Here is a 28,000-nt window from a genome sequence, read left to right as displayed (position 1 = left end):
TGTTTGCACCAAGCTTCATCCTGGTGTTCATCCTCAGGGGTCTGCACCACCAGTGCTCAGACTGACAGTTTTGCAAGACAGCTAATTCCAGTCTTCATTCTCCAGTGGCTAATCCCAGTGTTCCAGGGGGTGTAGCACAGATAATCCCAATGCTCCTCCTCAAGTGTTTACACCAGAGCTGATCCCAAGAGGAGAGCTCCACCCCGTGCCAATACTAGTGCTGGAATGGGGCCTCTCCCTTGCACAAGCCTGGCCTCTCATGTGCCTCCTGCACCTCATGTCCACTGAAGGGTCTCCCAGCTCAGCTCACCCCCTCAGAGCTCACTGAGGAGGACTTCAGGGTGGCACACTCCTGCCTCTCTGCTCGCATGCCAAGGCTGTTCACTCTGAAACCTTCTGACAGTTGCAGTGAGCATCATCATGGGGTTCTCTGTTCCGTCCAGCAGGACAAAAGTTTCCAAGACACTCCCAGCTCTGAACATCCCCAAAGCTCAGGGCAGGGGACAGAGCCATCCCTGAGGGGACCGCACTCAGCGGTGACAAGAGGCACTGTTGTGCTGGCCTGAAGCGCTGGCTCGGGGGCACAAAGCACCTTCTGTTCCCATCACCAGCGGCGGCTCAGTGCCGTGAACGGCAATGGGAGAAACCACAGCCCAGACCCCCGCACCCCACCCAGCCCCTGCTTCTTATCAAAGCAAACCCGGGGAGCTGCAAAACATCACCCCAAGAGCTGCTGGACAAATCCATACCCAGAGGGAGGTATCTGGGGGGGTGCCCAGCTAGAAATCCTCCCCCCACGTCCTGGTGGCTGGTTGCCCCTCCGTGCATTGATCAACCTCCACTGACCAAGGCAGCAGCCACTGAGTCAACATTCTCTCCTCAAAACCCTTTCAACCACCCCAAAATCCTGCAACCCACCCCAAAACCCTGAAAACCACCTCAAAACGGCCTCACACCTTTGCAAACCACCTCAAAATCCTGGAAACCACTGCAAAACCCTGGAAACCACTCTACAGTCCTTCAAATCACCACAACCCCCCCTGAAAACCACCTCAAAGCCCTGCAACTCCTCACCCTGCTCCAAAACCAGTGAGCCCAGTGGCTCAGATTCCCAGCAGGGTTCAGGGAACTGGGAGCTTTAAAGGGGGGTGTCTGTGACGAGGTGCTGTGGGCCAGCCCCTTTATGGCTTTCAATTTATTTTAAGCCAAAGTCACTTCCAGTGTGGGCTGCTCTGATAATTTCCTGGAATAAACAACAAGGGCGGAAAGTAAACAAGGTGTCTGCTCGCAGGCAGGAACTGACCACAGCTGGGGACTGAGTCACCCCAAAGCCCAGCCCCAGGAGGCTAGAAGATGTGGGGTGCCCAACATGGACCCCATAGGGTCCCCACGGTCGCCAGAATGTTCTGGGGCTTTGCATCACCTCAGGATTTGCCATTACCCAGGGGTTTTGCATCACCCAGAATGATTCAAGAGCTTCAGGAGCCCACATGTTCCATGTCCCCCAGGTGGGTACTTCAGCCCTGAAGCAGGATCTGCCACCTGCTTGGTGGTGCACCCTGCAGCAGATCTTGCTCCAAATGCTTTAGTTTGTAATATAATCTCGATGGGGAATATCACAAAGCTCATCACAGGCATTGGTTGGAGCTTGCATAAACCCATGGCCCACTGCTGGGAAGAATCCTTCCAGATCTCAGAGCTGGGATGAACTCAAGCCTCTCTTGCTGGGAAGAATCCTTCTGGATCCCAGTGCTAGGATGAACTCAAGCCTCTCTTGCTGGGAAGAATCCTTCTGGATCCCAGTGCTAGGATGAACTCAAGCCTCTCTTGCTGGGAAGAATCCTTCTGGATCCCAGTGCTAGGATGAACTCAAGCCTCTCTTGCTGGGAAGAATCCTTCTGGATCCCAGTGCTGGGATGAGCCAAAGCCCCTGTTGCTGGGAAGAATCCTTCCAGATCCCAGTGCTGGGATGAACTCAAGCCCCTGTTGCTGGGAAGAATCCTTCCAGATCCCAGAGCTGGGATGAATCCAAGCCCCCGCTGATGGGAAAAATCCTTCCAGACCTTGCACTGCCTGTGCAGGCTCTCATAAATATTTACCTTTGAAAGCAGCAGAAGTCAGCCTCAAACAACCACATCCTGGGCCGTGAAAAAAAAAAAAAAAAAGAAAAAGAAAAAGAAAGAAAGAAAGGAAAATAAAAAAGAAAAGAAAAAGAAAAGGCGAAAGAGACAACCACCCAAAAATCACTGCTGGGCATCTCACATGGGCTGCCAGGCTGAATTGCAGCACCCACCAGAACCCTGTGGTCCTTTGCACCTCCAGCTGTAAGAGAAGCAAGGAGAAGAAATCCCAGTCCCTTTCCCCCCTTTTCCTGTGATTCTCTTAGTATCTCCTTTCCTTGCTTGTTCTCCACCTGCACATGGTGCTTGCTTACCCAAGCAGCTCTGCAGCATCCCTGAGGAGATGACCCCAACCATCAGCAGTCATGTGCTGGTGGCAGTGAAGTGTCACCTCCATGAGCAGAGGAAGGTCATAGGGATAGGGTAAAGTGGATTTTCAAGGACAGGAGTTATAAATAAAGGAAGCCAGAATCACAGAATTGGTTTGGTTGGAAAAGACCTCTACAATCATTGAGCCCAACCATCAACCCAACACCACCACAGCCTTTAAATCACGTCCCAAAGTGCCATGTCCACATGTTTCTTGAACACCTCCAGGGATAGAGACTCCACCACTTCCCTGGGTAACTCCAGTGTCTGACCTGGAGCCTCCACCTTGGAGCCCTTCTTCTGCTACCCCAACAAATGGCAGCACTGGAGGAAGAAGCAGGTCTGGGCTCCATCCCACGCCCTTCCCCTCCCAACCCAGCCCAGCCTCAGTGAGCTCCATCTCAGCAACACAGTTTCCAAAATAAGAAACTCTGCTCTTCAGCAATTAACTCCGAGGCTGCGGTTAGGCTGCTAAAAGTGGTTTTTTTTCCGTGCATGACCAAGGATGGAAAAAGTTGTGGTTTAATAAATGACAAATAACCTTTTGTCTCATCACCCTCCTCCCCCACTCCCCCTATGCCCTCACACTGCCATACCAAAAAACAAAACAAATCAAAAAGAAAAGAAATTAAGAGAGAGAGAGAGAGAAGGGAGGCGGGAAACAGAGAGAGAGAAAAAAAAAATCACCACCAAAATCTCCGAACGCCCCCAGGGCACCCAGCCCTGAGTGCCTTCGAAGAACGGTGAGAGCGGCGCCGCGCTGAAAGCCGAGCCGGGAAGGCGAAGAGCAGCGAAAGTCTGCGGGTGGCTTTCGGTGCAGCTTTGGCTGCGGTTTCACCTCTCCCAAAGGAATTGCTCTACCGATCCCCTCCCGTTTATAACCCGTGAAAGGTTTCCTGGTTTCTGCCCCGGGGATATGAGAAAAAAGATATGGACCCCCAAGCATGTCGGAAGAGGGGTGTCAGGAGAGGGATGTGGGTACTTGGAGGTGCTATAAATGAGATGGAGTCCCTGGAGATGCAGGGATAAGGATGCTAGGAGAGGAATGCACCCCCTGAAGATGCTAGGAGAGGGATGAGGTCTATGAAGGTACAGGGACAAGGATGCCAGGAGTGGAATGCAGCCTCGAAGGATGCTAGGAAAGAGACGAGGTCCCTAGAGATGCAGGGATAAAGATGACAGGACAGATATGTGAGGAATGCCATGCAGCCCCTGAAGATGCCCTGAAAGGGCTGTGATCTCCAAGGCTTCCTGGAGAGGGATGCAGTGCCCACAGATGTTGGGAAAAGGGTGGCAGAAGAAAGATGCTTTTCCTGGGGATGTCAGGTAAAGGATGCCAGGAGAGGGAGGCCAGGAGAGGGATGCAGTGCCTGGAGACGCTGGAAGAGGGATGCCAGGAAAGGGATACAGGCCCTGAAGACACCAGGATTAGGACGTGGTCCCTGGAGATGGAAGGAGAGAGATGGCAGAAGAGGGATGTGATCCCTGAGGATGCAGGAAGAGGAAGCAGGCCTTGGAGATGCCAGAAGAGGGGTGCAGCTCTGTCCACACCTGGCTGTCCAGCCACCAAGAGCCCGTGCAACAGGGTCACTCTTGGCTGGGGGATCAGGGCAGCAATCTCCCACCTCCAGTCTGGAATTCTTTGACACTGTAGTGCCAGCAAAGATAGAAAAGCACACGTGGTATGATCCAGCTCCCCCCTGGGCCAACCACGAGGATGAGGGCAGCAACACACGTGGTTCACAGGACAGAGGACACCAAGTGGGGTCCAGACTGATGATTTTTCCTAGAGCCAGGGTGATGATGGAGCACTGAGATATGTCTCATTATCAATAAAATCCTTCTCATGGGGCATTTGCTGCCCACAGGCTCCAGCAAACCTTCTGGGGTTTGCTGGAGCCTGCAGGCAACAGATCCCCCTGGGAGGAAACAATGATTTTGCCTGAGATTTGCCTGGGATAAGGATGAAAACACAGCTGCTGCTGGGGTCAAGGCTTCCTGAAATGTGGCCTCTGAATCCCTGCAGGCAGAAACCAACAGCAGATCCTCTCTCCACCACCACCACCTCTTCATATAACTCAGCTGAGTCACAGCCACATTTGAGCAGCCCAAATTACTCCAGGAGGTCCAAAGCAATTCCAAGAGGAGGTGGGATAGAGACTGAGGCCACAACACTGAGCGGTTCCCCACTCCTTGCCTGGCCAGCTGCCATGCAGAGTCCCCAAGTGATTGAAACCAGAGCTCAGCCATGCAAGACCTGCTTGCTCAGGAGGTGGCAGTTCTGAGAAACCAGCTTTAGGTGAGGAGAGAAGGAGGAGAGAAGGAGGAGAGAAGGAGGAGAGAAGGAGGAGAGAAGGAGGAGAGAAGGAGGAGAGAAGGAGGAGAGAAGGAGGAGAGAAGGAGGAGAGAAGGAGAGAAGGAGGAGAGAAGGAGGAGAGAAGGAGGAGAGAAGGAGGAGAGAAGGAGGAGATATGGAGGAGAGAAGGAGGAGAGAAGGAGGAGAGAAGGAGGAGAGAAGGAGGAGGGGAGAAGGAGGGGAGAAGGAGGGGAGAAGGAGGGGAGAAGGAGGGGAGAAGGAGAGGAGAAGGAGAGAAGGAGGGGAGAAGGAGGGGAGAAGGAGGGGAGAAGGAGGGGAGAAGGAGGGGAGAAGGAGGGGAGAAGGAGAGGAGAAGGAGAGGAGAAGGAGAGGAGAAGGAGAGGAGAAGGAGAGGAGAAGGAGAGGAGAAGGAGAGGAGAAGGAGAGGAGAAGGAGAGGAGAAGGAGAGGAGAAGGAGAAGGAGAGGAGAAGGAGAGGAGAAGGAGAGGAGAAGGAAAGGAGAAGGAGAGGAGAAGGAGAAGAGAAGGAGAAGGAGAAGAGAAGGAGGAGAGGAGAGGAGAGGAGAGGGAGAGGAGAGGGAGAGGAGAGGGAGAGGAGAGGGAGAGAAAGAAAAGTACAAAAGAAAAAAAAAAAAGGAAGAAAAAAAAGAGAGAGGAAAAAAAAACCTAAAAGGAAGTCAAAGCAGCCTCACGCTGAGCAGAGATAAAAATACTGCTGCTCCTGCAGGCAGGGCCGGAGCTGCAGGAGGCACGGCAGAGGCACGGCGGGGCTTTCAGCGGAAGGAGTCTTCCCGGCCCGTCTCGGCGTGCCATCAATTTAGGGGATGCGCTGGATTTCATTAAAATGCCATCAAGAAACCAGCACAAATGCAAATCCCATTTCCCTTCCCCTTCCTGCAAAAACATCTGCTCTGCAGAAAGGGCTTGGGACATTTCCGTTGCAAATTGTGGCTTTTGATGGAGTTTAGGATTTGGCCATAGAAAAGGTGCTTGGGGCTGGGCTTCGTTCAGGCCTGAAACCCCAGTGGGATGCCCTGAAACATGCAAACCACTTTCACCAGGTTTGGTTTAAATTTGTGAAGGTGGAGAGGCCTCAGTGCTACTTGATCCTATGAATTCTGTGAGAATAAATAGTGTGGTAGAGGAGAAAGTGCCCCCATGGGGAGCAGGGAGGAGCGGTGAGCATCACCCTCAGATTAGACAGCAGAGAATCCACTCGTGCTGTGTGCCTGGGACTATGCCCAGGCTTTCACTGGTTTTCCTGTGCACATATTTACATCCACCCGTATGTACAGGCATTACAGACACCCTGGTAGCCTTCCTTCTGTGCCAGGTGCACCAGTGGCACATCAAGATGGTCCCACTGGTGCTGGGTCCAGCCCCAGATGCCATGGAGCATCATCCTCTCATCCTAGCATCAGTGGCTGGCACAGCACCCTTGCTCCCCTCCACTCCCCAGCACACCAGCACCTTTCAGGTGTCCCTAAAGTGGGTATCTGGGTGCTTCCCTCACTGTACTGGGTGTTCTGAGCTCATCAGTGCCCTGAAGCCAAGCTGGGGTTCAGTCTCTGAATCCAAGTATCTCCAAATCCCACCTGTGCAACATTAATTTTCCAGCACTCAGGATAGGAAAGAGTGCTGCCAAAACCAAGCCAGCAGTGGCTGCAAGCATGGGAAGTCCCATCCATCCAGCTGATGCTCCCATGGGACCAGCACATCGCTGGGGAATGGGATGTCCATGGCAGGCAGGGGCTGCTGGTGGCTCCAGCATGGCTCGCCAGCACTCAGCCCTTCACCACCCAAGCAGTAAATGGGATTAGGACCCTTCAAAAGGCCCTGCTCCCTTTGATGCCAGGCACATTATGGGATTAGGTGGAGAGGCCCTGTTGGAGCTCACCAGGGCAGTTAAAATTAGATAAAAGCTGCCAAAGGCAAACCGATGGGGCAGTGACTGAGGCATGGTGTGGCACATGTGGGGCCACCTCCCTTTCCCCATGTATTCTGCCTCTCCAAGGTCGTTGCAGGGGTGGAATATCTGGGAGCTTGGTTTGATAGAACCACAAAATCATTTAGGTTTGAAGAGACCTTTAGGATCACCTAGTCCAACCATTAACCCAGCACTGCCAGGTCACTGCTAAACCATGGCCCTCAGCACCACATCTCTATGGCTTTGAAATCCCTCCAGGAATGGGACTCCACCACAGCCCTGGGCAGCCTGGTGCTTGACAACCCTTTCCATTGTGAGACTGAGTTGAACTCTCAATTGCAAAGTACTATTACAAGAGAGAAGAAGAGAGTGCTCCTGGAGACACCTCAAGGGTGACCAAGCCTAACGGTCCTGAGACCAGCTGGGGATCAAAGTCCCCAGGGAGTGTTTTTACCATTGCTTATTTGAAAGCATGCATCTTTCACAACGATCAACAGCATCTTCAGATCAGAGAAAGATCCATGACATGGGTGAAAGGCAGCAGCAAAATTCTGTGAGTATCCCATGGGTGGAGGGAAGGGGGGTTAGACTGGAATGGACCTTTAAAGGGCATCTAGTCCAACCTCCCTGCACTCATCAGGGACATTTGCAACTAGAGCAGGTTGTTCAGAGCCCCAGATGACCTGATCTGGAATGTTTCCAGAGATAGAGCACCTCCCACCTCTATGGGCAACCTGGGTCACAGTCTCACGGCCCTCAGTATAAAACATTTCTTCTCTCCACTCATTATCTACCTCTTTTAGTTTAAATCATCACCCTTTGTCCTTGTCACAACAGACCCTGGCCAAAAAGCCTGTCCCCAGCTTTCTTACCAGCCCATTTAAGCACTGAAGTCCACCAGAAGGTCTCCCTGGAGCTTTCTTTTCTCCAGGCTGAACATATTTATAATAACAAATAACCTTTGTTATTGTTTTAAATTAAAACAGACCAAAACTCCACCACAAGGCTGCTCTCTTCCCACCACTCTGGACTCTGTCCCCTTGCTGGGTACAGGGAACAGGACCCACTAGCCCAGTACAAGGTTTTCTACCACCCCCAGAATGCAGCTGCAGTTACTGTGAAAGGAGTTGGATGGAATCTGCTGCAAACGAGGCAGGATCTGGCCTCAGCCCAGTGAATTGGAAAGGAAAGACCCACCCTGAGAGTATTTGCACAGGAAGCAATTTAATCCGGAGACTCCGGTGAGGAACATCCCCCTCTTCACAGACCTGGATGAGAAACTCCCCAGCTTGGGGTCCTGGGGGACCACAGGGTGCCTGGCCTCATGGTGATGGGGAAATCTTCATGGGATGAAGATTTGTTGCAAAGTGGAAGCAATAAAGCTGCAGAGAACTGGGTGAATTGAGTAAATATCTCCTTTTAAATGCCTCCTTCCCGTGGGCCAAAGCTGGGCAGGGGCTGCAGGGAGAGGAAGAATGTGCTGTGTGCTGAGCTCGCTTCCCAGGGGAGGGATGGGTCAAAAATAAATCAATTTAAAAAGGAAATAAAAAAGGGGGGGAAGCTGAGTGTGCAGGTGCTGGTGGCAGGATGCAGTGCAGACCCAGCCAGGCGCTCGTCCTGTGGCACATGGGTGCTGCTGCAATGTGCAAGCACCAGTGGGGTGCTGGTTCTATTCCCCATGCTGTGCCCAGAGTTCTTCTGGGGATGGGCTTGGCAGGCAGGATGGCTCAGCTCTGCCCCACAGCTGGGCTGGGTCACCAGAGGATCTACTCAGCATGGAGATGGCCAAATGCATTGTGGCCAAAATGTGTACAGGGGGAATAACACACCCATGGGTGGTGCCTTGGTGTGATCGTGGCTGGGAGGCACAGGTGGGTACTCATAGAGGGGTATGCTAGACCCCAGCTGCCCAAGTCCCCCCGTGCTCATGAGCAAACAGCCTCTGGGAGGGCATCCCCTTGCTTCACTTTTGTTTTTGGCTCTTGGAAAGCACTGAGGACAAGTCTGGGCGGCAGCCAGTGAGGATGAGGAGGAGCAAAGCCCACAGCAAATCTGGCAGCAGAGCCTGAACCGGCAACAGCCCAACACCCTCTCCCCACCAGGCTGTTCCCTCTGGCAAGGTCCAACACAGAATTGTGTCAGTTGGAAAAGACCTCTAAGATCACCAAGTCCAACCACAGACCTAGGCCCACCATGGCCATTAAACCATGTCCCCAAGTGCCATGCCCAGTGTCATCTAGGTGACTGGGGTCTGCACCACGCACCAAGGGCTGCTGCCCAGCTGCTGAGAGCACCCTTCAAGAACCACCCAAGCAATGCCAATAGGAGCCAGACCTCCCTGTGCCCCGGGATGGGGACACACACTCCCACAGGGACAGAAAACTGCCACCCCTGACCCGACAGAACAAAACTTGCTTTTACTTTCAGATTGCACAATTTTGGTGGTGCTTCTGGGATTTTTTTTTAAAATAATATTTAATATTGGGCTTGTTTGACAGAAATAGCAGGAATTTGGTCAGCTGCTCCCTGGCCCCAGGGCTGCGTTGAGCAGCAAAGGCAGCTCAAAGGCTCTACTCAGGGCTTCTTCCTTACAAAGCACAAGCTAAGTCATCAAAGTTAAACAAGCACACACAAAAAAAAAAGGGAGAAGAGAAAACTCAGCCCATCAGGCCTGTGTAAGACCTGCCATGTGGAGGAACTGTCTTTTTAAAGATTAAACACCCCAGCTCCCCACCCCCTACCCCCGCATCGCTCCCCAGCTCACTCACATCCTGCATCATCTCCGCTCCAGCCCGGGCTGAGCACCACAGGGAGCTCCCCAGGGTAACCGAGATCTAAATTTTCAGCCACAAAAGTAAAATTCAGCTCCCTTAGAGGCCCCACGGGGAGCAGAAGGCAGCACAGTTTTAATTCTTATTTTCCCTTTCATGACTTGTTCAGACAAGCAGATATCCTGGCTGCTGAGGCCATGCCACACTGGGGACACGGTGAATTTGGGGGGGTCACCAGATTTGGAGCATTCTTGCCTTGCTGGGATGGAGGCCACCAGGCTCTATCCTGACCCAGTGACCCCCAAACTTGCTGAGACGGGTTCATAGGGCTGGGGATGAGTGGGATGGAGGCCACCAGGCTCTATCCTGACCCAGTGACCCCCAACCTTGCTGGAACAGATCTGTTGGGTTTGGGAAGGAGTGGGAGGTCACCAAGCTCTAGCCTCAGCTCACAAGGCAGGTGCTGTGCTTCCAGCTGGAAACCACAGGTTTAGGGTCCCAGCAGGAAGAAAAGCAATTGCATCTTAACTGGTTGCAGTAATTCCCCCGTACATTGCCTTTGGCACGTGGTCACAGCATCTTTCACCCCCAAGAGATGAGCACACCTCAGTGGCACAGCTCTCCTACTCAGAAGTCTTAATCCAATAGGGTGCAGCCTTGTATAGCTGCAGTGGAAGGACAGCAGTAGCACAGCAAACTCACCTGGGATTTGTCCCAGTGCCCAGACACTACGAGGTGAGAAACCTCTGTGATCAGGGACGCACTATGGCCCCACTCATTCTTGAATGACCAACCCTAGCATCATCCCCAACCCACTGCCAAGTGATCCACAGCATCGCCTGGCCAAAAGGGGCAAGAACCAGCAGGTCCTTACCTTGGGAGGGTCGAAGAGCTCCAGCACGTATTCCTCGCTGTCAGGTGTCCCCGCTCGCCGCAGCACCAGGCGGCAGCGCTGCCAGCGTGTCCCGCTGTCCAAGGAGGTCTCATCCAACAGCCCATACTTGAGCATCCCCTCCTTGCGCATCTCAGGGGGCTGCTCCCGCGATAGCCCCCACGGCAGGATGCGCTTGCCCAGTCCTGGCTTAAGAGCTGCCTCTGGTGCCACCTCCCCGTCCCCATCCCCATCCCCGGGGAGAGCATCCGAGGATCGGCGTCGGAAGAGGCTGCGCCAGCTCCTGCGCAGTTGGCTGAGTGAGAACGGTCGCCGTGCCGGCCCCACCAGTTCCTCTGAGCTCCAGGACTTGCGCAGCCCTGTTGGGGTGGCCTCAGGGGCTCGGCTAGGCTGCTCAGGGCGGGTACCCGGCTCCATCTCAGCTTTGGTGGACACCGTGCCCAAGGAGGCATCCATGTGCTGCCGGTGCGTCTCCCGGTAATCCCGCGCCGGGCCGGCGGGCAGGATGCGGAGCTGGCTCATGGCAAAGCCCTCCTTCACCTCATGGCAGAAGTACTGCTGGAAGAGGTCAGTGAACTGCATCGAGAAGTTCTCTGCGGCCAGGAGGTCATGGTGCGGGTGCTCGGTGGCGAAGCGCAGGTAGTGCCGCGCCAGCTCCTTGGCGGTGCTGATGGCGTGCAGCTCGCAGAACTCATGCCAGCCCCGGGGATGCGCTGGCGTGCCGGCTGGCAGAGCGTGCCCATTCATTGCCGTGGCTCCAGCAAGGTGGCCGCGCTGCAAGACAGAGAACATTGGTGGTGTCAAGTTGGCTCTGACACTCGGGCACCTCCCCATCACCCTGGCCAGTGCAGCTGCAAGCTGCTCCAGATGTGCAGGACCATAGAACTGTGGTGTGGTTTCAGTTGGAAGTGATCTTCCAAAGCCATCTAGTCCCACCTTTATGCAGTCAGCAGGGACATCTGCAACTAGAGCAGGTTGCTCAAAGTCCCAAACAACCTGACCTGTAATGATTCTGGGTTTGGGATATCTACCACTGCTCTGGGCGACCTGGACCAGGGTCTGGCCACCCTCAGTGTCAAACATTTCTCCCTTCTCTCCAGTCTGCATCTCCCCCTCTTTTAGTTCAAACCATCACCCCTTGTCTTGTTACAACAGACCCTGTTCAAAAGTCTGTCTCCAGCTTTCTGATCATCCTCTTTAAGCACTGAAAGGCCATCATAAGGTCTTCTGGATCCTCCTCTTCTCCAGGCTCAACAACCCCAGCTCTCTCAGCCTGGCCTCCCAGCAGAGGGCTTCCAGCCCTCCCATCATTGCTGTGGCCTCCTCTGGCCCAATCCAACAGGTTCCTTTCAATGCTGTACTGAAGACTCCAGAGCTGGCCCCAGCACTGCAGATGGGGTCTCAGCAGAACAGATGGACAGGATCCTCTCCCTCCAACTGCTGCCCACATTGCTAGGGATCAGACCAGGACAGAGTTGGCTCTGGGCTGTAAGTACACAGTGCCAGCTCATGTCCAGTTTTTTAGCCACCAGTATCCCCTAGTCCTTCTCCTCAGATCTGTTCTCCAGCCCTTTGTCCCCACCCTGGGCCATTACTGGGGGTTTCCCTGACCCAGGGACCTAGCAGGGCACCCACAGGGCAAGCAGCTCAGGGCACACCGTAATCAAAGCCACTTCACTCACTGGAACAGAGCAGAGGGTCACACTGCTGCTTCTCAGCTGCCCAATGAGAAACACGCCTACAGCTCACCACCCACCATCCAGCAACAGCAGTGGTCATGCAAGATGCCTCAGCTCTCCTCATCCGCATCTGCACCTGGCAGGACCATGCCTCAGTTTCCCCACCTGGCGAGGGGTGGGGGGTGGGGGAGGCAGGCAGGTCCTGGTGCAGGGTGGGTGTCTGCACGGCTTCCTGCCAGCACAGCTGCCACCAGCTGCCCAACGCCCCGCGGGGACACCCGGCCAAGCCGCATCCGCTCTCCTCCTGCCAAGCCTTCGCTGCGCCGATGGGTTTCCCTCCAGGGACCTATTTCAACAGAGCTGATAAAGCTGGAGCGGGGGCGGGCGGGGAGGAAATGACATGAAAAGCTGCAGAAATCCAAGGATGGAGCTGCCTTGCCTGCTAGATCCATGTGGCCCCACTGGCCTGGGGAAACACAGCCCTGCTGCCGGCACACACAGGGACGAGTGCATGCCCAGGGATATGCTCTGTGGGACCCACTGGGCTCTGCCAAACCAAACCATATCTCTTCCCTCAGCAGATTTTGCTGCCAGGACAATCTGGCAGCACCCATGGCCGGCTGACACTCAGCCATCCTGGCATGCTTGGCAGCAGCGTTCCCCACGGCCAGCCCGGCTACCCCACGCTGCTTACCGCCCAGCCTCCTACTCGCCTGCTGCACTTATCGGGGCCGTGCACTCTGCTTGGGCAGGAAACATTGGCCAGCCCCTCCGGATCCTGCCATGCTGGCACAGGCACCACCACCTCCCCAAAACTCCGGCCGCCTCTGGCTGGGGCAGGGAGGAAAAGTGATTGTATTTGGTTGGGGGGAGGCAAAACTGGAGAAAAAAAGACAAAGAGGCTGGGAGGAAGCGAGCCAGGTGACGTGGGGCATGCCGGCACGGCAGAGCTTGTTTGCAGCCGCAGCGGCGATAACACCGGGAAGCGGAGCTCTATCTCTGCCCACCCGCAGCCCTTCCCAGCACGTCCTGCAAAGTTTCAAGGCAAGGGCAGATGTTATCTGTCCCCCACCAGCCCCGACTTCTTAGAAGAGCCACCCAAGGCTTGGGGACAGCCGATGGTGCGGCGGTGCCGGGCGTGCGCCCGGCCATGGCCCGGCTGAACCCCCAACAGGGCCCCCAAGTGTGGCCGCGTCTATCAGTGCCGCCAGCCTGCCTGTGACTCAGCATCCTCCGGCTGCACTCCGCTTCCTCCCGGCACCCAGGAATCGCCGCTGCGGCCACCAGTGCTGCCGGCACACTCAGCAAGATGCTCCCCCAAAATGCAGAGGGAAGCAGGATGTCCACATGGGAATCTCCTGACAGCCTAGAGAGCCACCCGAGACTTGAAAATCACCCTCCGAGTTTTCAGGCTTGCTCCACACCAGCTCTGGGAGAAGTTTACGGCATGGGAAACACCGAGCTTCACCTATACCATGTGGTGGGAGGCAGCCAGAGGCTGTCTTCAGTAGCAACATGCTTTTTCCGGGTGATAGGGTGATGTGAGATCCACCTCCAGCGCTTCCTCCTGCCGGCACCAGCACAAACCATGATGCCATCCTCCCTACTCCCACTAAGCATGCTTCCCATGTGGAAAGGGTATCCCAACTATCTTGGCTGAATCTACATTTGAGCTCCTGCAGCAGCATCCTACTCCTCCATCCAGCCCTGGGTTTCAGGAGGAACAAGCCATAGGGTTGCAAGAGTCGGCTGCCAGGTGGGCTTCCACTCCATGGTGTTCCACAAAACCAGAATTAAGCAGCCAATGGCTTTAACGCAGAGATTACATCCACATTCCTTACTCTCAACAGTCCTACAAGGGGCTCCCAGCCATCCTGTGGGTCAGCACTGAGCCAAAGGTCTTGCAACGACAGTCAATTGTTTTGATTTGCATGGAATGGCAAATTCAGGATTGGACACACTATGGGCTAGTTGGGATAGGGGGCTAACATCCCCTGTGGCTGCTGGAAGAGCTGTATATCAGTCAGCCCACCCCCATCTCAGGGCTGGTGTGAGGGTGCTGGGGTTGTTTTAGGGTGCTGGGTCAGGAGCTTGAGGAAGAGCAGGATGGGATGGACCAGCCACAGGCTGGCTTTGATGCGGGCTAGGATGGCAAGCCCTGGCTTGTGCAGGATCCAGCCCTGCAGCCGAGCCACCCCCAGGAGAACTCATTAAACTCTTGCCCAATGTGGTGAGTGTCATGGTGGCAGCAGGTGCTGGCACCAGCTGGGATGGTAAGCCATGAGTTGGATCCAGCAATGCATTATTTTTGCCTCTGTGGTAGACAAAATCCCAGTAAATTAATTAGTTGGCAATGCTGGGAGGCAGCACTGCAGCTCTTCCATCCTCTCCTGATGGATGAGCGGTTCAGAGCCAGCCTTGCCACGCAGGAGGTGCAGGACCCATCCCACCACCCTCCCAACACACAACATCCACACATGTGAAGGCTGTGGCTGCACAGGATGGGGCCCCTCCAGCACCCAGCACTGCAAATCCAGCCTTGAAGGGAAGCGCCATGAGCAGAGACCATGTCACAGAGCTGCGTGCCCTGTGTCCTGCTCCTGCTGTGCGTGCACCGCCGGGGCCAGCCCCGGAGCATGTGCAGCAGGGCCAGTGTGCTGCGATCCGAAAATGAAACCAGCCCCAGCTCCTCGCCACGGCTCCCCCGCGCCAGGGCAACGCATGGCAGCAGTGCAAATAGGAAATTTGACTTCTGTGCTGCCTTTCCCAGAAACAACTGTGCCCCAACCCGAGCAAAAGCAGCCTCTGGCATTTTTCAGCTCCTTCTGAGGTGAAAAGGACTCCTTCAAAAGTCACACACACACCCCCCACCCTCCCCCCCGGACTATTTTGAGAAGGGAGCAAAATGAGGGGCTGGGAGATGCCCTTGCCGGCCCCACAGCTCTCCTTGCTTCCCAAATGGCAGAAATACAAAGTTCCCACAATCCCAAGAGCAGGAACATTGTTCCTTCCCAGGATGTCCTCCATGAAAAGAGCTATTCTGAGCCGGCAGCAGCCTTTCTTGGCACGGCCCCGCAGCCCGCGCCAGGCGGCTATAAAAGGCCGAGTTACAATGAACAGCACTTTTCAATGGGAGAGCATCCGGTGCTTGGGGGGCTCAGGGGGGTGCAGCATCCCTAGAGGGATGTGGGCCCCCAAGGGATTTGGGAGGGATGCAGGTCCCCAGGGGGTTCAAGAGGATGCTGGTCCCATAGGGAATGTGGGTCCTCAGGGGTATCTGGTCTGCCAAAGATGAGCTCATGAGGGCTCGGTGGTGCAGAGCACCCCCCTAGAATTGTGCTGGTGCAGCCCTTCTCTGTATTGTGATGCTTCAAGGACCAGGGTGGAGGGCGCTGGAGGACTGGCTAGATGCGACCCTGGGTTGAGAGCACAGAAAGGGACAAACGAGGCAGCTATTTGAAGATGCAGCTGCTCAGCAAGGCAGGAGGGGCTGGTGCGCTTTATCTGAGACTCCTCTTCCTCCCAGCAGCCCACTTCCACCAGCAGGGTAAATATTGCTGATTTACCTCTGAGCAGAAGAGAAACCCCCAGCCGACAGCCAACGCAGCTTGGGAACTCCACAGGGGACAAGAAGAGCAAAGCCCCCACCGCTGAAAACAGCCCAGCACTCACATACTCACAGCAGCACTACAAACCAGCTGAGCACAGCACAGCCCACAGCAGAAACTGCCCAGCACCATCCTGCTCTTCCCTGTGGAAGCATCACCCCTGCAATGGTGTGGATTCTTTGGGAGCTTGTAGAGGGTGATGGCCCAGAACCATCACTCCCTGTGACTCACCAGCTGACTCCACACAAGCTGGAGGACCCCAGGGTGTCTCAGGATCTTCTCTCTCTCTCTCTGTGTCCCCCTCTCTCCTGCCTTTGGCTGAACCAAACTGACAAATTTTAAAGCAAGAGGAGCAGGTTGGAGAGATCGCCCACACAGGCTGGGTGCTCCTAGGAAACTGGGTTAAAAGTCAGAGGTTTGGGAGGCCTGATTTGCTCTCCTGTCCCCACTTTCTCACCAGGCATACACATACCTCTCATTTCACTACCTGACACCACACAGCTTGCTGTGTTAAAGGCCAGACCTGGCCTCAATCTACGGCCCCCGAGAGAGCTGAGCAGCACTGCAGCCCTTGGGGACATGGCTGATATTATGGCACTTCAAATCCAGGGGAAATTCACCCATTTGGCTTCCCCTGACAGCCCCACTGGGAGAGGTGGAATGGAAACAGTCCATCCCAAACCCACCTCTGACCAAACACAAGCTCCAAGCTGGCATAGCCCACAGGAAATCACCATCTCGACAGTCTCTGGCCAGCCCAGCTCCCCGGAAACCCTCTGGCTGCTCCCACTGACCCAAGCACCCACCACCACGGCGTCTGGCACCCTGCAGCCCAGTGTACACCATCACCCTCTCCTTACACCCACTGTCTGCAGCAAAGAGTCTGGCAGAGGCGTGGCCTCTTGCAACAGGGTTTGTTTTGTTGCATGAAATGAATTGCTGCACTGTAGGTGTGGGAGAAGCTGGGGGCAGGGAGTGCTCCCAGGGGAGCAGCTGGATGAGGGTCCCCAGCATCACCCATGGGGACAGAGGGAAGCAGCCAGCAGCTCAGCTCCTCACCAGCCTGGCTCTCCCTCCCCTCGAGAGTAGTACCCCCAGGGCTGGATTGGGCCCTTCCTCCTCACCGAGCCGCAGCAGCGCTGGCAGGACCACAAACTCCACCAGCACCAACGCTTGCAGTTTCACTTTGTCTCACTCGCTGGGATTTGTCACGATGTCTTGGTAGCACCAGGATCAATCCCTGGCATCCCCGTGGGGAGGGCTTGCTCTGGGTGAGGAGGATATGAGACCCTTCGAAAGCTGCCAGCACTTGAATCTCAGTCTGTCCTGTGCTATATACACTGCAGCCCCACTGCTCAGTAGGCTCTGGTAAAACCAGCCCAGATCTTTTCCAAGGCAATAAACACATAAATGTGGAGGAGAAAATAAAGGTACTTTTGGGGGTGGGGAGAACAACAGGTCAAAGCTCTCCTGAGCTCAAAGCAAGTTAAAAAGCAACCCAAGGTGTTGCTCTAGTCCCAGACAAGTCAAAGCGAAACCTGCCAGTAATGTCACAGGCCTTTAAACTCCCATCCCATAACCTGCCAGCAAAGGCCAACAGCAGGTGGGGCCATGTGACAAGATGCAGTGCCAGGTGCCCGCACTGGCTGCCTCTTCCACCAGCTGCTCTTCCTACCTAAGCCCAGCAACCCCAGAAGCCCCTAGGCCACCAGCTCTCAACTCCAACCCATCTAGAATCCATTTGCAACAGCAATACCAAAATGGCAGCTCGACAACTCTCCCGTTTCCTTGGCAGTAAATCCCAGCCCAGGGCACCAGCGTCCAATGCTACTGCCACTGTCAGAGCCAGCGGGTCCTGGTTCTCTGTGGGTCACCCCACTGGGGCTTGGCATGAGCAGGATGGGCATGCCAGGAGGGCACAGGGAGGCTGCGGGGACGCTGGCCGCCAGTGCAATGGCCTTGTGTTTGGCACCCTTGCTCCTGCCAAGCCAGGCAGAGCTTATGAGCCAACAAAGTCTGCAGGGAGCAGAAAGCCAGAAGAGCTGCTTGGCAAGCTCTGCCTGGCACCTCTGCCTGGCACTTGCAGAGGGCATGGGGATGGGGAAGCAAGGGGGGAAGAGGGTAGCAAGGGGGCAGGCAGAGTGTAGCTCTCACAGGCAGGGAAGCATTACACAAGGGTGGCTGGGGCAGGTGGGCATCACCCCACAAGGTTCTGTACCCTTCATAGGTAGGGAATTCCCATAGTAGGGAATGCAGGGATCTGGGGGCAGGTGGAAGAAAGGGGCAGGGCTGGTTCAGAGCATTGTGCACCCTTGGAGCAGAAGTCCCCAGGATAGAGGGGTGAGAGATAGGGGAGTCTTGATAGGGACAAGGTGCTCTCGGGTGAAGGGGTGCTCAAAAGATGGTGGTCCTTGGGACTGGGACAGGACAGGTCCAGGACACTGGTATAGCAGTGTCCAACGGGAAAGGTGTGTTGGGAGTACTGAGGAGCCCAGCAGAAGGAACGACCACAGGAGGATAAAAGCGCACCCGCAGCAGACAAGGGGTGCAATGGGGTGGGCAGAGGTCCGACAGTCAGGCTTTGGCAGAGCAGAGGGATCACGCTGGGGCTCCGCGAGTGCAGAGGATTCACGCCCGCGGGGCCCAGAGGTGCTCCCGGGGAAGCTCCGGGAGCTGCAGCCGGAGCTACCACCACCGCGCTCCCTACCCACGCCCGCCCGGTCCCCGCCACCGCCGTCGCCACTTTCGCTTTGCCGCGGCCGCTTCCTGGGAACAACCCGTCCCGGTTCAGCCCGGCTCGGTCCCGTTAACGCCGTTACCTGCAGGAGAAGGCGTCTGGTTGCCTTTCGCCCATGGTGGAGCGCGGCGGAGCGCCCGGGGACGCAACGGGGCGCACGGCTCGGACCGGCTCGGAGCGGACACAGCACGGCTCGGATCGGCTCGGAGCGGACACAGCACGGCTCGGAGCGAACACAGCACGGCTCGGAACGGCTCGGAGCGGACACAGCACGGCTCGGAACGGCTCGGAGAGGGCACAGCACGGCTCGGAAGGGGCTCGGCACGGCTCGAATCAGCCCGGCACAGGCTCAGCACGGCTCTGGCTCAAGCAGGAAACCGGGGCAGGCGGCTCCGCATTTCCGCCGAGCGGAGCCGCGGAGCGCGGACCCCCGGGCCTTGGGACGGGTTATGTAAAACGGGGACGGCGCGGCCGAGGGTGGAGGCTACGCGGGGGCGGAGTGGAGGGAACCGTGCTGCCTGTGTGTCTGTCCGTCTCTGTCTGTCCGTCCGTCCGTCCGTCTGCCTGCCTGTTCGCCACTTCGGCCGCCTGGGCTCCACTGGCAGCTCCGCGAGTGCGCACCGCTCCGCACAGCCCCTCCCTCGCCGGTGCCTTTTATCTTATCGCATCCGCGCCCGCGGAGGCAGCGGCATAAACAGCCCGGCTGCGCTCGTAGCGGTGTGGGGATATTTATATGATGACTTCTACTTCTTTTGGTTGGGTTTTCAGTTGTTACGACTTCTACCGTTCTTTTCTTTCACTTTTACCTGGACCCTCTGCCTCGACCCCAGTCCGGCCCCTGCCCCCCGGGGTTCGGGAGTGAGCTCGGGCGTAGGACGTGGGGTCGCCCGGGGGTTCGGGAGGGGTGTGTGCAGGAAAACACCCCGCTTTCCTGTTCCTGCCCAGCCACGTCCTCCCACAGCAGCACGGGCTGGGACCCAAGGGACCTCTGCGGTGGTGGCAGCAGGCAAGACGCCATCTCAAACCCCATTTCTCATCATTTTTCTTTGCCTTTTGGTCAAGCAAATTGTTTTGCTGCAAAAGGCACCGCGGGGCACTGCCCACGCCCAATGGGAGCAGATCAGGCCACAGGGCCCGCAGCTGTTCCACACCGTGGGCGAGGGCTTCAGAGGTGACAGAGCGGTCACAGTGTCCCTCCAGTCCCAAGAAGGGCTGGGGACTGGGGTAGGTGTACACAGGCTAGGCTCAGCCATCCTCCTGCCATCCTTCTGCCATCCCATTCTAGGAGATCAGGGTCACCACACAGAGCTGTAGCTGCCCACTCTGCAAGCCATGGGAAATGGGAGGACAACGAACTTTCATTGCCCATATTTCCAGGAAAAGGCTGGTCTGGGGTCTGTACCCTCACATCTGACCCACCAGCGCCTCCCACCCGTGTGACCAGCTGCCCCAAAGCTCCTTCAGGGCCTCATCCTCCCAGAGCAACAGCAGTGCTGGGGATGGAGAGGAGTCTTCTTGACCCACAGAGAAACACACCCACTCCCACAGGTGCCACTCACATTGGGCATGCAAGCACTGTGGCAGAGGAGCCCTGCTCGGGGCTGGCACTTGCCCAGCACACCAAGCCTGAGGAAACTCAGGGAAGTGGCAGCTGGGATTTTACAGACACCACACCATCGATCTGTGGGTCTTGGGAATGTGGAAGCTGCGGGATTTTTGCCCTTGGAGAGAGGGCTGAGGTACTCTGAGCTGTTTGTAAAGAGACATCTGTGTGCCACCACCAGTGGGCTCCAGCCTTGGGGATGCTTTAAAATACACCCCAGTGACTCTCCCCATCCATACCCAATCCATCCCCTTCTGATGAGGAAAAACAATCCAGAACTCCATGCTCTTGCTGTGCCCTAGGACTGGCCATGCTCAAAGAACAGCCCTGGTGTGGACACAGCCCTACTGACCCCTCTATGGACCAGATTTGAGCTTTCCAACAGGGCTATAACTCCACTCTCCCCCTGGGCATCACCTGCTTCGGGAGTCTCCCGGTAACTCCGCAATCAGCCAGGCCTCCCCAGACCCCACAGGGAAGTGTCCAGCAGCAGCCAACATGATGAAATCTTACCTTAAAAGCTGCTTTTTAATTCCTCCCGTCGTTGCTTTATGCATAATTGCACCTTCTGGCTCTCTCTTTTTTTTTTTTTGTGAGCGGGGACGAGCGGTGGATGCCTGCTCTGGGCTGTCCCAGCTCCCAGCTAGCACACACGTTTCTTTCTGAGCCCCATCTGTTTCAAAACCGCCCTCTCAGCACCGTCAGCCCCCGTGGCCTGAGATTTCTCTTTTGTTTTGCTTCCTGTATGGATTTTCTACAGCCCCCAACTGCTAATTCACTACCACTGACTTCTGCTTTTTCTGTTTGTTTATGCAGCGCTGCGCAGATGCCCTTGTACACGCACAGCCTCCCCCCCCCCCCCCCCCCCCCCCCGCATCGCTTCCCTTCCGCTCTGCACCGGCCTCAGCTTTTAACCATTGCTGCTTTCTTCTCCTGCTTCCAAACGTCCTTCCCGCTTCGCTCTTCAATTCCCACACGCTGCATTTTCAGGACGCATAGGGTGGTTTGGAAGTGGCATATCTGCAGTTCTCAGAGTGGGATGTGCTGGGCTGTGGGTGACCTCTGCTATCCCACACTGAGATGAAGCTCCCCCGGCTCTGCCCAGGGGAAATCTGAGGGTAACAGCTGGTGCTGCTCGGCTGTGGAGGTCTGTGCTGAACTTTGCAATGCCCCTAAAAATCTCCGTTTGTGGCCCTTCAGAGGGCTTGGCAGGCAGGGGCAGGATGGCTACGGAGCGATGGTGGCCAGGATTATAATGGGCCCTGTGATGATGGGCAGATTGGTGATGGCTGGGTGGTGATGGATACGGGGCTGATGGGCAGGTTGGTGATGGACAAGTTGGTGATGATCAGAGTGGTGATGGGCTGGGTAGCGATGGGCAGGGCGGTGATGGGCAGGGTGGTGAAGAGCGGAGTGCCCCACGGACTACTGCGCCGCAGCCTCACCGTGCCGGGCGCTCCGTGGTTAGGCTCCAGCCGCCCTCTCCCGGGCTCCTGCCGCACTGCATCCCTCCTCCGGCTCTCCGGCCCGCCTGCCTAGGCAGCAGGGTGCGGGAACCCGGGGGCAGCCCAGTTCTCGACCCCTGCGGCTACCAGGACAGACGCCTGTGTGGGACGGTGAATCTTGCTTGGGCCCGGTGTGAGACCCCAAAAATGTACCGTGGAGGGTCGTGTCAGGTCCACACCAGAGATTCTGGATGGCCAAAATTTGTTCGCCTTCAACCCAGTTCTGGGGCCGTTTGGAATCCCAAAGGACCATTTGCAGATGGTCATGATGAAGACTCTCATTCACCTCTTCCCCGTGCTGGCCAGAGACACAGACAGGACCAGGCATTCAGCAGCCCCTTGGTATCCCACTTCCCTCATCACCCCCCCTGTTTGCAAGAGTTCCCTGCTGAGCACTGATGGTGACTCAGAGCTGCCAGACTCACCTCTCTGAGCTGTCGAGCAGTCACCAGTCATGAGAGCAGCAGGAAGCAGAGGCCAAGGGTAGCCCACATCCCAGATGGCATTCGGCAGCCCCTCGCCTCCTTTCAGGCCCCTTTACCTCTCCCTTTTCCCTGCAAGTGCAGCGTGAGAATTAATTTTCCCATCTTTCCCAGCAAGACCTGACAGAGGAAACTGAGGCACAGGCTATGGGCTCCTCACTGAGGGGAACAGCACAGGGAACAGCACAGGGTCTGCTCAGAAGGGGAAGTGCTGGAGCCAGCGCAGCAATGCATGACTCTCCCAGGGGAGACCCAACAGGAAGCAAAAACACCATGGGGTATTTTGCTGGTGGTTTTTGAGGAATTGGGATGATTCTCCAGAGCAGCTTTTGAAGGGCTTCCTGGGAAGCAGTTTCAGTAGAAGAGCAATGGGGACATCCAAGGAAGTGGTGGAGTCCCCATCTCTGGAGAGCTTTAAAGGAGATATTGATGTGGTGCTGAGGAACATCATTTAGTGGTACTTTGCAGTGCTGAGTTAATGGTTGGACCTGATGATCTGAAACATCTCTTCCAACCAAAGTGATTCTGTGATTCTAATGACGCCGGCTAAGGCAGCTGATGGGGCTGGAAGAAGCAGCCGGGGGGGTGAGTTCCACCAAGAGAAGGCAAAGCTGAAAGCTCAGCACCTGTTTTCAGTTCTCTCAGCTGCACTAATGAAGATATTTCTTTTCCCCTCCAACCTTCCGTCTCCTAATCTTGCCGTGTGAAAGGGCACCTCTCAGCAAGGAGGGGAGATGAGCAGTGCAGAGAGGCCTGAGACTTCCCACCTGCAGCCTTGAACAGAGCTTTCTCGTCTCAGGAGGGAAGATTAATCTCAGAGGGGTTGTGCTGATTTAAATATCTTTTTAAGGTCTGAAAGAGAAAGTTGTGCAGGTGATAGGGAAAACTCTTGGTGAACCCAAAACCACAGCCACAAGCAGAAGATTGCAAAGTCCCAAGCAGCCATGTAAGGGCAGCGAGGACATCTACGGGAGGGAAAGCAATTAAGACAATGAGCTGTGGGTAGGGGTGACCATGGTTGGGGGTCACCAACATCTGGATTCTTAGTGAAGAGCCTGCAAATGAGCACAAGTAGCTTGTTGGCTAAAATACACACACCACTGTGCAGGTGAGTGGGGAACAAACCAACTGGAGGAAAGGGGCAGTGATAAGGAGAGCAAATCCTTGACACTCATGGTTACTGGGACTGAGGAGGACAGAGGGGGTCCTTGGCTTGGTGAGGTTTTCAGTGTGGACAGCCAGGCAGGAGCAGAAGTCAGCCTGGACACTTCTCCCAGATGAACATTTTATGGCTGCCCTGGGACATGGGTACTAGCACGGAGAACTCCATCCCTGGCCACAGTGCTGAGCAGTGACAGACCCGCTCACCCCTGGCTCAGCTGGGGCAAGTGTTGGCCACCTGGCTGAGAGTGCAATGGTGTCTCAAGTGCCACATGATGTTTGGGGTCAGGAAAGAATTAGGGGGCTGTGATCTTTGCCCATGTGGTTGCACAACACCCAGCAGCTCCACCACCCAGCTAATAGCTCCCTGCTTTCTAGCTCCTTATGCCAACTGTCGTGTTCCCCCAGACACCCACCCAGGCCACTTAAGACTCCTGCCTCAGCTCCTTCTTTCCCTCTCTCCTAAGGCAGAGACCTCTGAGTCCATCTGTGTATACATTCATGTGTGCATCCTTGTGCACACCCATATGTACATCCATGCATACAAAGTGAGGCCACACTTCAAATACTGTGTATAGTTTTGGACCTCTCACTGCAAGAAAAACATTGAGTTGCTGAAGCATGTCCAGAGAAGGGCAAAGAAAGCTGGTGAAGAGTCTAGAGAACAGATTTTATGAAGAGCATCTGAAGGATCTGGGGTTCTTCATCTTGGAGAAAGGAGGCTGAGGAGAAACCTCATTGCTCTTTACAACTCCCTAAAAGGAGATTGGAGTGAGGAGGGGGTTGGTCTCTTTTCCCTAGTATCAGGTGATACAACTAGAGAAAAAGGCCTAAAGCTGTGTCAAGGAAGGTTTAGATTGGAGATTAGAAGAACTCTCTCTGCTGCAAGAGTAGTCAGACATCAGAACAGCCTGCCCAGGGAGATGGTGTGGTCACCATCGCTGCAGGTATTTAAGAAACATGGCACTGCAGGAAATGGTTTGATGGCCATGCTGGTGTTGGATTGATGGTTGGACATAGAATCAACCAGGTTGGAAGAGACCTCCAAGCTCATCCAGTCCAACCTAGGACCCAGCCTTGTCCAATCAACCAGACCATAGCACTAAGTGCATCATCCATGCTTTTCCTGAGCACCCTCAGGGATGGTGACTCCACTACCTCCCTGGGCAGCCCATTCCAATGCCAATCACTCTCTCTGTGAAGAACTTCCTCCTAATATCCAGCCTATCCACACATACATTCAATGTACATCCATACCTCCATCTGTGAGTATATCCTTGCGCACATCCACACCTACATCCCTGCATACACCTCTATGCAGAAATCCCCCCATAAATCCACATCCCTGGACCCTCATACCGCTCCAAACCTTCCACATCGCCGAGAATCATGCCCCCATCTCTTCCAGCCGCTGTCCGGGGCTGTGCCCCCGTGCGCAGAGCTATGCCTCTCCGAGAGTTTGGAGCCGAGCTCAGACTTTCATCCGCGGGGTCGAGCCCCGGAGAGGTTCCTCCCCCGCCGGGCCGCGCTGATGGGCGGTGGCAGAGGAGGAGCCGCCGGGACCAGCGCTCCGCCTGGCGGGGCCGGGCCGGGCCAAGACGGGGCTGCGGGGAGAAGCAGACAAAGGTGGCCGGAGCGGGACCGGGAGCGGGACCGGGAGCGGGGTCAGGAGCGGGAAGCGGGAGCCGGAGGACGCCGCAGCCGAGCGGGGTCGAGCGGGGCTGAGCGAAGCCGGAGCGGGGCCGCCCGCGGCCAGGAGGGAAGTCCTCCGCTCCCGACCGCCCCAAGACGTTTGGGACCCCTAAGAGGTCCCCTTGCTGCCTGGAGAGGGAAGAGAGCTGCTCCCCGGCGTTGGGCACCCCCAGAGCCTCTGTCTCATTTCCTTGAACCCTGAGAGAAGGAAAATACCAAGCCCATTGCGGGTCCTTGTGCTCCGCAGGCTGGTGCGATCCGACAAACTCAGAGCCATTTCAGTGCTGGAGCCAGTGACCGAGGTGGAGACATCACGGTGCTGGCACCCACGATCACATTACACCCCTGGACCCCACAGCATCCACAGCCACCCTCACGTTACTGATGCTGAAGACTGGTGCTGGAGTGCAGGTAGGTGGAGAGCCTGGAATGGTGAGGCCACCGATGATTAGGGGTCGAGGGGAGAGGTGGCCTTGCCCGGGTGAGAGGGTTCATGGCCACTTCTCTGGAGCAGCAGCCGCATCTGCAGCGCAGGCCACGAACCCTCCCGACGTGCCATGGGGAGGAGCACCGCGACGCAGGAAGAGCTCTGCGCCCGCGGTAAGGTCACCTGCACCAGGTGCTGCGTGGCAAGCTCTGTGTGGGGCTCCTCCGTGGGAAAACATTCAGCTAGGTGGGAAAACTCCTCCTTAGGGTGCCCCAGAGAGGCCAGATGCTCCCCCTGGACACAGTACCTTGGCTGGGAGCAGGGTTATCCTGGTTGTCACGGGAATGTTTATTCACCCGTTCCATTTCCTGGGTGCCAAGGCCAGGAACAAAAAGCCAACAGTTTATTACTGTGCAATTAAGGCACACCCATCTGTGGGGTGCTAGTGGGTGGCTGAGCACTCTCTTGTCCCCACAGGGTGTGCAGCCATGAAGCTGAATGAGAGGAGCTTGGCCTTTTACGCCACCTGTGACTCCCCAGCTGACAACACTGGCTTCCTCTACAAGCGTGGGGAGCGGCACACGGCATACCACCGGCGGTGGTTCGTGCTGAAGGGCAACATGCTCTTCTACTTCGAGGAGCGGGAGAGCCGGGAGCCGGTGGGTGTCATCGTGCTGGAAGGCTGCAACGTGGAGCTCTGCGATTCGGCCGAGAATTTCGCCTTTGCCATCCGCTTCAGCGGTGCCAAGTGTCGCACCTACGTGCTGGCAGCCGAGAGCCAGGCTGCCATGGAGTCGTGGGTGAAGTCACTCTCGCGAGCCAGCTTCGACTACCTGCGCCTCGTGGTGCGGGAGCTGGAGAAGCAGCTGGAGGAGATGCGCTGGGGGCTGTCCAGTGGATATGGGGGCTGCCAAGGGCCATCTGGCTCCTGGAAGCTGAAGTCCTCAGTGCTGGAACAGTCACCAGAGCGCCTGCTGGCTCTGCCTGCTGTTCTGCCAAAGGAGAATGGCTGTGCAGTGTGGAACAACACGCCGGGAGTGTGCCAGCCACCCAACACTTCTGGCTGCAATGAGTGTGATGATGAAGGGAACCCACGGCCACCACCACTGCCACCACGCAGGCGAGCATCAAGCAGTGAGGTGGGCAGCAGTAGGGCATCTGGAGCAGAGACCCTGTCCACCTTCTGCCAGCTCCATGAGCAGTATGGACGGGAGGTGGCCCAGCTGCGGCAGAACTGGCTGGAGAGGAAGCACGGTCCCCAACCCTGAGAGATGGCTGAGCTGTGGTGACCCACTTCAACTTGTGGCAGGGAGGAGGTGATCATCTTCGGTGCCACCCTGGTTCACTCCTCTCCCAAGGATGTGTAACCTAGTCTGTGGTGGTGATGGACACCTGCTGATGGTGCCACCAAGGGGCACTAGTGCTGCTCTGTGACAGCAAAGCACCAGCCCAGCATCCATGGCAGCTGGACTCGATGTATTGTCAGCCAAATGTGAAGCCACCAAGCTCTCAGGGTTTCTAGGCTCTCAGGCATCTCATGCCAGGCAATGGGTGCTCCCTGAAGGGATGCACCCCTCCATCTGTACCTGGGCATGGGTGCAGGGTGGTCCACCCAATGCAAATGAACTAGAAACTACTCACTGACTTATGCCTCCTGAGAATCAACCGTTGCACAGGATCTGGTGGGGCCTCTTGATGCTCTCACATTGTAATCATGCACTGACAATGCTTTTGGATGAGGATTTGGATGAGATCTCACTGTCCTGAGCCCCTGAGTGAGTGTTTCACGTCCAGGGAGCCTGCTACCTTCTTTCTCCACTGCCCGGCTCAAGCAACTGGCTGAGGTCAGCCAAGCTCTGCAGATCCCTCTGCTCTGGTAGGATGTGGTTTGAAAATTAAGTATCAGCAAGCACAGCCCTTCCTTAACAGCAGTAGCACCATGCCCCTGGCTGTCCCTGGAACTGGTGGCACCCAGACCTGGGCATTTCACATTACTTGTGGCCAATCTGTTGAGGCTGGGTAGGGTCAGATCTGAGGGGAACATAGTGGCCATGGACAGCACCTTGCTGGGCACATATTTTGGGGAGGGCATCATCCCTGGGCTGTCTCACAAAAGGGAAGCATCACTCATGGAACAGGAACATGTGCGTCAGCGCAGAGGGTGTTGAATGATTCATGTGCTGAAGCGGAGCAAAGCTGGTGTCTCATGCAGATGTTTCTCTTTTGTCTCCCTAATGGACTGTATGGACACTAAAGCTGCTGGCCTGGAGGTGGGGTGACCCAGCCTGGTCTGGGAGCAGCAGTCAGGGTGCCCAGGTTTGTGCTGGGTAGCTCCAGTTCCCTTTACCCCCTTGGGACAGGCACAAGATTTTGCTGCAATAAAAGTTGTCTCAGAAATTCCTTCCCAGCCTTGCTTCTTGTGTCTCTTTAAGTCCCTGAGGATGGGGCCCAGGTGGGAATTAATCCTCCACTTTTCCCCCGCCTCCTGTCCCCACCATGACCATGGGACTGGGCAGGATCTGTGTTGCCTGAGTAGGACATGGTCAGTGCCAGGGTCTTGTAGTGCCCTGGAGCCCCGCATCTGCCCACAGATGTAGGATGAGATGAGATGGGTGGGATGGGTTGAGATGGATGGAAAGTGTTGGAATGAGATGATGTGACATGAGATGATGCCACCAGGACACATGGCACCAGGGTGGTCCTATGACAAG

General features: G+C 56.0%; 2 protein-coding genes and 1 long non-coding RNA gene across 5 annotated transcripts in view; 1 reads left to right on the top strand and 2 right to left on the bottom strand.

The window, feature by feature from the left end:
* Positions 1-20,846, bottom strand: part of SH2B3 (SH2B adaptor protein 3) — a 32,397-nt gene extending 11,551 nt beyond the window's left edge. The window contains exons 1-2 of one of the 3 annotated variants that reach the window (XM_064168779.1): positions 20,536-20,846; positions 10,378-11,169 (exon numbers count right to left, since the gene is read on the bottom strand). In XM_064168779.1, the coding sequence (XP_064024849.1) occupies positions 10,378-11,142 (765 nt within the window). In that variant the 5' untranslated portion in view covers positions 11,143-11,169; positions 20,536-20,846. Of the gene's footprint in view, positions 1-10,377; positions 11,170-12,787; positions 12,921-18,501; positions 18,571-20,535 lie in introns of those variants that run through there. The other 2 variants (XM_064168781.1, XM_064168780.1) reach the window with 2 other exon arrangements.
* A 48-nt stretch (positions 20,847-20,894) lies between these two features.
* LOC135188952 (uncharacterized) lies at positions 20,895-24,683 on the bottom strand. Its single transcript, XR_010307898.1, has 3 exons — positions 24,540-24,683; positions 21,953-22,081; positions 20,895-21,825 (listed from the first exon to the last, which is right to left on the bottom strand). It is a non-coding gene; the product is annotated as an uncharacterized LOC135188952 (long non-coding RNA).
* Positions 24,683-27,696, top strand: PHETA1 (PH domain containing endocytic trafficking adaptor 1). Its single transcript, XM_064168782.1, has 2 exons — positions 24,683-25,273; positions 25,767-27,696. The coding sequence occupies exon 2, from the start codon at positions 25,778-25,780 to the stop codon at positions 26,555-26,557; it is 780 nt and encodes a 259-aa protein (XP_064024852.1). The 5' UTR covers positions 24,683-25,273; positions 25,767-25,777; the 3' UTR covers positions 26,558-27,696.
* The last annotated feature ends 304 nt before the right edge of the window (positions 27,697-28,000 follow it).

Source organism: Pogoniulus pusillus, chromosome 30, assembly GCF_015220805.1.
Source record: "Pogoniulus pusillus isolate bPogPus1 chromosome 30, bPogPus1.pri, whole genome shotgun sequence".
Taxonomy (NCBI): Eukaryota; Metazoa; Chordata; class Aves; order Piciformes; family Lybiidae; genus Pogoniulus; species Pogoniulus pusillus.
This window is presented reverse-complemented; position numbering and strand designations above follow the sequence as displayed.

Coding starts and splice junctions, on each gene's coding strand:
- PHETA1 (XM_064168782.1), top strand. CDS start 25,778: ATGAAGCTGAATGAGAGGAGCTTGGCCTTTTACGCCACCTGTGACTCC.